Below are 10,326 nucleotides of genomic sequence, written 5' to 3'. Positions count from 1 at the left end.
ATTAAGTAGATGAATGTTTCTCATTGTAATGAAATAATCGTGTATCTATCTCTTTGCCTCTTTGCCTACCTCTCTCTCACACTTTCTCTCTTCTTCCCTTCTCCCTTCTCTCTCTCTCTCTCTCTCTCTCTCTCTCTCTCTCTCTCTCTCTCTCTCTCTCTCTCTCTCCACACACACACACACACACACACACACACGAGACACTCTCATCTTCTACACTAGAAGCTGTCTTTTGACAGTGCTTCTGATTATCTTTGTAACTCTAGTATCCAGCATGCAGCCTGCATTCAAGTTAGTCACTCAGAACATATTGGTTGAATTCTTTTCTCGTGAAGTCAGTCACCCCAGCTAAATAAGATCTCAGTTCCTCTGAATACTCAAAGATTCTTAGATGAAACTCTTGACACATGTACCCACCTCTGCTCTTTACTGTAAGGCTTTGCAAAAACAGCTTTTTACTCCCCTGATATTATGAATGCTTCTGGAGGTGGGTCCCCACCTGGCACATCTACTGGAGCACCTATTAATGGCATGAAATAAAAGGCCAATTGGGGGAGGGGACTAGAGATGACTTGCCACACAAGCAAGCAGACCTGAGTTTAGATGCCCAGCCACTCAATAAAAGTAAGGTGTGGCAGTGTGTGTCTATATCACCAAGAGGCCCTCTGGCCAGTGGATAGAGTCAAATCAAAAAGCTCCAGGTTCAGTGAGAGACTCTGCATAAAAATAAAGGGCAGAGCAATAGAGGAAGACATACAGTGTAGGCTTCTGGCTCCCACATGCATCCAACAGAGAGTGCACCTTCACACATATGTTCATAAACAAACATAAACTACACAGAGAAATACATGCACAAAAGGCACAATAAAAACTCAATAAATTTATTTATTAGTAGGCAGACAACTGAATGGATATGAGAAAAGGAGTTATATATCAGAGGGGAAAAAAGGCATACATTTTGAAGGATCAAATACAGTCTGGCCCACAATCTATTTCCATGACACTGCCATCGAGATATATTTGTAGGTAGCATATTTGTTTCATCATCTCATTCACCTATCAGACTGTAGATCCCTGGAGAAAAACATCCACATTTAATGCATCCACTATTGCACCCTCCGTGTTTAACACTTGGTAAGCTCTTAATAAGTGTGTTGATGGCTGAACATTCATGCATAGGTAACTCCCCAAGTATAATCTCTTCTCTCTACCTCTCTTGCTTTCAGTCCTGAAATGACCAGTGGAAGTCTTGTGCTATCTAAGTGGGTAAATATTCAACCACAGGAGTGAGCACCCCTCTTCAGTGGCCTCTGCCTGCATCTTTATGCTTCTCCAATTGGCTTGAATCATTTAATCTGCAGTTAATTCAGAAGCATCCAAGCCAGCCTCTGATAAGTTAGATGATCTAGAGAAACAGCTGAAGTACTTTTATGAGTAAAATCTCTTCAGATTTCAGTACATAAATCATTTGTTGTGGAAATTGCTCATTGTCTTTAGGCTAAGCTATAACGTAAAAACATTCTATTTATGAACCAAAAGTCAGGGGATTAGGAACAGTTTGAAGGAAAGAGACTATGATATAAAAATAAGATTTATTGCTTAATATTTTCCTTACATAGATCCTCCTCACCTCTTTCTTACTTACTTTTCACAGTGGAATAAGAATTCAATTTTATGTTTGTTCTATAGAGTCATTGGAGGTGGGGGATGAGAAAGAATTCAGGAAATACTTTATCTCCCTATTAGCTCAGTCAATCCTCACTGGGTGCCAGGTTAAAAGTCACTTCCTCAGAAGAGCCTTCCTTGATAGCAGGCTACAACATATAAATCCAGTTAGCTGCTCTGAGTTACTTATATTGCTTTTACCACAGTTCTAATTGTATATTTACATGTTCCCTCTCTTTATGCCTATTTCCCTCAGTAGATTGTAGATTTCTTTACATGACAACCATATTTGGTGTTCACCACTTAACACAGTGCCTGGCATGAAGTAGATGCTGAGCAAACATCTGTTTAAAATAAACACATGATGAGAATTTTCCCAGAGTTAATATAGAAAGCCCACCACAGGACAGAAGAACCATTTAATTTCTCTGAAGCATTTTAAATTCTGATGATGAGACCTGAAATGATACTCTTGAAATCAAACAAATATGTTCACTCTGTAGTAGTTATCATATATACCAATTTTATAACACTTTCAACAGTGTCTAAATATGGCAATCTAGGCATGACCCTATACAAGTAATAAGCAAATTGTGTCCTCAGGAGCTTAGGGGCTTTTTCCTAGATTTGTTAGCCAATGATAGATTTCGATTTGTGTGTGTGTGTGTGTGTGTGTCTGTGTGTGTGTGTGTGTGTGTCTGTGTGTGTGTCTGTGTATGTGTTATATGTATGCCTGTTTGTTTAGATATGCTGTGCATGTGTGTGCCCTGTGTATGCAATGTGGAAGCATGTGGAGGCCAGAAGTTGACACTGAGTTCCTTCTTCAATTGCTCACCATCTTATTTTTTGAGACAACTTTTCTCACTGATTTTATAGCTCACTAATCCTTCTAAACAGAGTGATCAGCAAAGCCCTAAGAGACTCCTCTCTATGCCTCCCCAGCACTGGGATTACATACACACACCATTAGACCAAGCTTTTTATGTGAGTGCTGTGGATCCAAACTCAGGTCCTCATGCTTAAGTGGCAAGCCTCCTTCTGACTAAAGCATCTCCTCAGCCCCTCACTAATAGCTTTGATGGGATTAAGACCCACAAAGTTTAACTCTCAATTTCAACCTCTTGCCCACATGCTAAATACCCTTGCCTGTGAAGACTCGTGGATACAAATATAGTTCCTTTTCTGTTGGAAACATTTTTCTCCTTTCTGGCTTTACACCATGCAAAGAGAAAAAAAGAAGTACAAACACCTGAAGACCAAAGAGAGGGTTGTGCTTTGCTTTTCCCTTTAAAACTTGCAGAAATTCACTAGACACGTTTCTGACATGGGGAATATATTTTATACTGTGCTCGTGTCTGCCTGCAAAAGAATTTTTCAACAACCTTGCAGGAAGTCAGCTCCTGGGGTCAGGTCCTGCTCTCTACCAGATTTGTCTTTTGGTACACTGATGTAAACAGTAAGATTTTGTTTCCAACAAACACTAGCAAAGGTACCATGGACACAGAGGGACATATGCACTACACACACATACAGATACATGTGTGGTGTGTGTGTGTTTGTGCACTTTGAACTAAGAAATAATCCTATGAAGATTGAACTAAGAAATAATCCCACCAAGTGCCACAAGAGTACTCATATGTCTGCTTTTAAAAATAAGCAATAGCATCCTCTTTCACCATCACAGCAAACATGGGACCATATTATTAAGATAAATTATTAATATCAATACCATCATGTGTATGTTTTCATAAATAGTACATAGTAAGTAACCCATGTCAGTGTATCAGTTTTCATCACAAACTCATTTTATATCCATTTCTTCACTTTGTTACCATAAGAACCCATCTGTTAATTGATTTAGATTAAAATAACATCAACCCAATAATTTCACAGGCATCCATAATCAGTAGATGTGAATAAAACTGTTCTGAACAGGTTTGCCAATGAACAGAGGTTTTTCTGTTCTCTAAGATAAATGTGCATGAGAACATCTTGCAGGGTCATATTTGTGAATGACTCCATCTCTCGGCTTTCTGATACAATTTTTCTTGTTGTCACTGCTTTTTGCTTTATCCATTCTGATAGGTGTGAAGTGAAGTTTCATTTTGCTATTAATTTGCATTGATCTAACGATTAAACATTTTTAATTTGCTTACTTGCAAATAAAAGTGCATCATTGTCTTTTAAATTTTAATAACAGATTGTACTTAACCCAATGTAGCAAGAATATTATCAATTAAACTTGCAATCAGTATAAAACTTGTTAATGATAGATTTTACGTTCTCCTTTCATGGCATCCTGGTAACTGAGAGTGTACACTTGAAGTGTGCATTGGATAGGATTGTCCTCTGTCACGTGCTCCATAGCCACAATGCTGTATACGGGGAGGAAAGCACAGATTTGGAACTGCGAATATTAAAAGAACGGCTTGAGGCACAGCTCTGTTGTAGAGAGCACATGCTTAGCCTTGAAGAGGTTGCCTCTAAATTCAATCTCCAGCACCAAATAAAAAAAGTCCACCCTTTCTAATGAAATATGACTTCGTATCTTTTATCTGTTCTCTCATTAGAATATTTTCTTTTCCACTGATGAGTTTTGAGAATTAAAACCTTATGTAATATATATTATATACTGTGACATGAGAATTAAAATAATGTTTTTATATATACATTATGACATGAGAATTAAAATCATATGTAATATACATTATATACTGTAACATACATAAAACATATATTCTAGATAAAAGTTCTTTGCTTGATTTACAGTTTATAAACATTTGATCTTATATTTTTATATTCTTAACAGAAGTTTGGGCAGAGTAAAACTTTTTACTTTTACATGAATCCCAACATATTACATCTTTATTTTTTATGAGTTGTGCTTGGGGCACTAAGTCTAGTCTAAATTCCTTAACAATTTCTCCTACATTTTTCTAAAAGTTTTATCGATTTTCATTTTATATTTGTCTATTATTCATCTTGATGCATTTTTTGTGATGCATGTGTTAGTCAGTTTTCTATTAATGTGACAAATACCTGAGGGAAGCATCTTAAATGAAAGTGTTCACTTTGGTCCATGGCTTCAGGGCTTTTGATACATGGAGACAAGGAGGGTCTATCGGATCAGAGTGGCTTACTTCACTGAGATCAGGAGGCAGAACATGGTTTACCTGTGCTACCATGTTTTTACTTCCTTTTTAGTCTATCTAGGTCCAAATCTATTGAGTAGTGATTGCAGTCTACATTCAGGATAGGTCTCCCCGACTTAGTTTATCCTCTCTGTAAACATCTGCATAGACACAGTAGGAGGTGTGCTTCACCCATGTACTCAGTAATTCTAAATCTAATCAAGTTGACAGTGAAGACTGCCCAACATGAATCTAGCCCTTGTCAACTTGACACCCAAATACATCACTTTGAAGGATGGAATTCCACCATCAACCCCCCAGAGAGTCATGTCCTTCTCTGCTGTGGGATGGTCTTTCTGTATGCTGTAAATATGTGCTACTACCATTGGTTAATAAAGAAGCTGTTTGACCTATGGCAAGACTGTGGTTGATATATTGTGCACCCCAATAAACTTATCTGAGGGTCAGAGAACAGAAAAGCCACTATATTAAACATAGGTTTAGGCAGTGGTAGCACACGTCTTTAATCCTAGCATTCAGGAGGCAGAGATCCGTCAGGATCTCTGAGTTCAAAGCCATACTGGAAACAGCCAGGCATGGTGACACACACCCCTTTAATCCCAGGAAGTGATGGCAAGAAGCAGAAAGGTATGAGGTGAGGGGTGAGGACCAGGAACTAGAAGCCTGTTAAGCTTTTAGGCTGTTAGCAGCAGTTCAGCTGAGATCCATTTGGATGAGGACACAGAGGCTTCCAGTTTGAGGAAACAAGATCAGCTCAGGAATTGGCGAAGTGAGGTTAGCTGTGGCTGGTTCTGTTTCGCTGATATTTCAGCATTCACCCCAATACCTGGCTCTGGATTTGTTTTTATTAATAAGACCTTTTAAAATTCGGCTACATAAGACAGGCTATAGCCAGGCGGGAAATCCAAGCAAAAATACAGGGAGAAGAAAGGCAGAGTAGGGGGAAACAATGCAGGCCACTGGGGGAGCAAGATGTAATGGAACACAGGTAAAACCACGAGAAAGGAGGCAATACACAGATTAATAGAAATGGGTTAATTTAAGATAAAAGAGCTACTTAGCAATAAGCCTGAGCCATAGACCAAACTGTTTGTAATTAATATAAGCCTCTGTGTGTTTATTTGGGGCTGAGCAATTGCAGGACACAGGAAAACTTTCAGCTACTCTTCTCATAATGAAAAATACGTTCTATCTACCTTTCAGTGTTCCTATTTCCTTAAAAGTTCAAAAGTTGTTCAGAAATCCAGGCCCAAAGTATTTTCTGGCATTCAAGGCAAACTCTTCACCATGAGGCCATATAAAATTAAAAAAACATATTCCATATTTCCAAAGTTTAAAGATACAGTGCAGATATATAGAAGATTAGGAGAATAGCAAGGGAGAATGGGAACAAGGCCTTGCAGACACTCCTTGAAGCCCAGATGGAAGCCTCCTTGATATCACAACTTTCATTCTGCATGCCTGCAAATCCAATATCATGTAAACAATGACAGTATCTAATGCCAATTTGAACAGTAGGTATGTCCTTTTGGATCACAGTAGCAGTGGCTTCTAAGTGTCTGCCCACTGAGCACAGAGATGTCAAACTTCTTTGTGTGTGTGGGGTGTCTAACAGATGTACTTGTCTCAAGGGAAAGTCTTCCAAATCAGTTATTCTTTTATGCCCTGAGCCTGAGATGGGAGAACATCGGACAATTTTCAAGAAGCCTGTGAGGTGTTTTGTTTTCCCAATGCAAAGAGCTTCATTTCTTTTTAATGTTACTAATTTTGTTGGAAATCATATCTTTCTTAATACCAATGTCACACAGGGTTTTCTAACCAAAGTGCAAATTCTCCAAGTCTTCCTGATCAATGTTTTCTTCCTGGATTGCACTGTATACCAACTGATTCTCCATGCCATAGCCTCAACTTTATGGTGCCATGAAGCTTCTTATTCTAAATTATTTATTCTATCATCTTTCTATTAAATCATTATATTCAATCTCCCAGTCTTAAGGTATGGACAAAATGTGTGTCATATAGCACAAATAGCTTCTACACTGATTCCTAATAGAGACCTTGTTTCTGTCTTAAACCCCATGAATATACATCATACTGCACTCATTCCTACAGGCATTCTAGAATTCACATCAGAGTTACATATTAAGCTTTACTTGTAACATCATAGGCTTTTCTTAACTCACTTCTCTGAACTTTTTCCAAATTCACCTCATGAAATAGTTCCAGGAATGTCTGAGCCACTTTGTAAAGATAGCCATGGCAATGACTATTTCCCTGGTACCGACTTAGTTTTCCACTACTGTGATAAGTACCTGAGTGAACAACTTAAAGGAAGGATTAAGTTTGAATCAAGGTTTCAAAAGTTTCATCAGAACAGGGAGTACATACTACATGATGGCCCAGTAAACTAAGCAGAAAGAGTATGCCCATACTTATAAGCATTGTTCTTGTTACCCTCTTACAGTATTAAATATTCAGTTTATTGACTGTTGCCACACATTCAGGGATGGGCCTTCCCTGTAATCAATCATCACTAAGAATTCCTATTGTGTTTCAGAATTCCCTTGGGTGTTTTTTAGTCTAATCAAATTGGCAGTCAATACTGACCACTACAATAAAGGAGGTTTACAGTGTTATTTTATTTGTTTGTCATATGTACTGATGTGCATGCGGATTTTTTTTTTCCTAAAATGTCCTATTGCTCCAGCGTGGGTTACTAAAAATGCTTGTCTTCTTCCATTAAATGAGGTAAGTGCACTAGTCAAAACTTTGTTGGCTAGGTGTGTATTTCTAGATGTGCCATTCTGTCCCGATGATCTGTGTGCCTATCCTTCTGCTAGTGCCTCATGTCATAGTTACCATTGCTATTCAGTGTACCTGAATGCTCAGTAGAATTATATCCCTCGTTTTTTACTTCTTTGTCAAGATAATTTCAACTATTCTAGAGCCAACAATTTCAATATACACTTTAAAACAAGATTATTTATATCCACTAAAATCCTTTCTGGGATTTGGATAGGAATTTGTTAATATTTTGTATCAATTTGGCTAAGCATTGACATTTTCATTATATGTGGAATATAGTCTGTGACACTGTTCCTTCTATTTTTATTTTCTACATTTTATTTTATTTTGTTTACTTGTTTTTCAGCATGCATATCCTAAATTGGATTAATCCATGTTCATTATTAGCATATAGAAATGTATGCATATGTATTAATTCTTTTGCATTAATCTTGTGATTAATACATACTCTTGTTAGAGGATTTTTAAAGTGTTTTGTTTTGTTTTATGTTGATTCTTTGTAGTTTTCTTCTACAATTTGAAATCATTGTATTTCATGCACTCTATGTCTTTTCCTCCTTTTTGTTATATTGCAATGGCTAATTTTTTTTGTTTTGTTTTGTTTTGTTTTTCGAGACAGGGTTTCTCTGTGTAGCTTTGTGCCTTTCCTGGAACTCACTTGGTGGCCCAGGCTGGCCTCGAACTCACAGAGATCTGCCTGGCTCTGCCTCCCGAGTGCTGGGATTAAAGGCATGCGCCACCACCGCCTGGCTTGCAATGGGTAATATTTATAGTCCTATGTCAACTCAGAGTGGACATACTTGATCCCAGTCTTCATTATCAAGTACTGTAGTTAATAGTTTTAATATTTTTCCTAAATGATCTTTATCAGTTTGAACAAATCTTTCCATTTATATCTTGCTGAGCTTATATTATGAATGAATTTTGGATTTTCTTAAGTTCTGTCAACTGATATAATCAAAAACTGTCTTGCTTCAAATTGATATAATCATAGTCTCTCTCCTCCAGCTGAGCAAGATGCCCAAGGGAAAGAAGGCCAAGGGGAAGAAGGTGACCCCGGCCCCCGCCGTCGTGAAGAAACAGGAGACCAAAAAGGTGGTGAATCCTTTGTTTGAGAAAAGGCCTAAGAACTTCGGCATTGGGCAGGACATCCAGCCCAAAAGAGATCTCACACGCTTCGTCAAATGGCCCCGCTGTATTAGGCTGCAGCGGCAAAGAGCCATCCTCTATAAGCGGCTCAAAGTACCTCCTGCCGTTAACCAGTTCACACAGGCCCTGGACCAGCAAACAGCTACCCAGCTGCTTAAGCTTGCTCACAAGTACAGGCCAGAGACAAAGCAGGATAAGCAGCAAAGGCTGTTGGCCTGTGCTGAGAAGAAAGCTGCTGGCAAAGGGGACGTCCCAACTAAGCGACCACCTGTCCTCCGAGCGGGGGTCAATACAGTCCCCACCTTGGTGGAGAACAAGAAGGCTCAGCTGGTGGTGATTGCCCACGATGTAGACCCCATTGAGCTGGTGGTCTTCCTGTCTGCCCTGTGTCGAAAGATGGGGGTCCCCTACTGCATCATCAAGGGAAAGGCCAGGCTGGGGCGGCTGGTCCACAGGAAGACATGCACCACTGTTGCCTTCACACAGGTTAACTCGGAAGACAAGCGTGCTCTGGCTAAGCTGGTGGAAGCTATTAGGACCAATTACAACCACAGATATGATGAGATCCGCCGCCACTGGGGAGGCAATGTCCTGGGTCCTAAATCTGGCTCAGATTGCCAAGCTGGAAAAGGCAAAGGCCAAAGAACTCGCCACTAAATTGGGTTAAATGTATACTGCTAAGTTTTCTGTACATAAATATAATTACAAACTTATCTTCCATCTAAAAAAAATTGATATAATCATAAATTGTCCTGCTTCAGTTTGTTGATATTGCCCATTACACTGTGATATTTTAATATCAAATACAGTTTTCATTATCTGGAATAAATTTCAACATATTTCATACATAGGTGTTGTAAAAAAAACTTTTGTGGCATTATTCTTTCCTTATATTTGGAGGCTGTCTTAGTTATAGAACCCAAGACCACCATGTCAGGAATGGCACCACCCACCATGGGCTAGGCTCCTCCCCATTAATCACTAATCAAGAATCAAGAAAATGCCCTGCAGGCTTGCATACAGCCTAGCCTTATGTAGGCATTTTTTCTCAGTTGAGGATCCCGTCTCTCTGATGACTATACCTTTGTCAAGATGACACAAAACTAACCAGCACAGGTCTCAAGTACGCAAATCATCAGACTTCCTTAAAAACTATTAGATTAGAAGATTCCCTAGTACCTCTTCTCAAACCAATAGAATCTAATTATCCAAAAGTATCTAATTTTTAAATACTACTCTCTTGTAAGTTAATACATTAACAAACTATTTTAATGATAAGGAAGGCTTAGAATAATTGTCCTAAGTTCTATATTCATGCTACCCCCAGAAGAATTGACATAAGTTCACATCATTCCTTTCCACAAAAACAAAATAAAACAAAACAAACAAAAAAAAAACACCTGAAGAACATAACCTCTACCTTCTGACCTTTTAATGAATTTGGAGACTTCCAAATATGCTTAGAAAATATATCTTCTAACTCTAGAGCTATGACTTAGTGATGGAGTGCTTGTCCAGCCTGTGTGATACCCTAGTTTCAGTCTTCAGTATCACA

The 10,326-nt window shown here is 38.6% G+C and overlaps 1 protein-coding gene across 1 annotated transcript; it reads left to right on the top strand.

The window, feature by feature from the left end:
* Positions 1–8,639: 8,639 nt before the first annotated feature.
* Positions 8,640–9,495, top strand: LOC128097697 (60S ribosomal protein L7a-like). Its single transcript, XM_052718358.1, has one exon. It carries the CDS (start codon positions 8,640–8,642, stop codon positions 9,426–9,428), a length of 789 nt encoding a protein of 262 aa, XP_052574318.1. The 3' UTR covers positions 9,429–9,495.
* The last annotated feature ends 831 nt before the right edge of the window (positions 9,496–10,326 follow it).

This window comes from Peromyscus californicus, unplaced genomic scaffold, assembly GCF_007827085.1.
Source record: "Peromyscus californicus insignis strain IS unplaced genomic scaffold, ASM782708v3 Scaffold_5__1_contigs__length_169319896, whole genome shotgun sequence".
NCBI classification, from domain to species: Eukaryota; Metazoa; Chordata; class Mammalia; order Rodentia; family Cricetidae; genus Peromyscus; species Peromyscus californicus.
The sequence above is the reverse complement of the archived record's forward strand: the minus strand, read 5'-3'. Positions and strand labels throughout refer to the sequence as shown.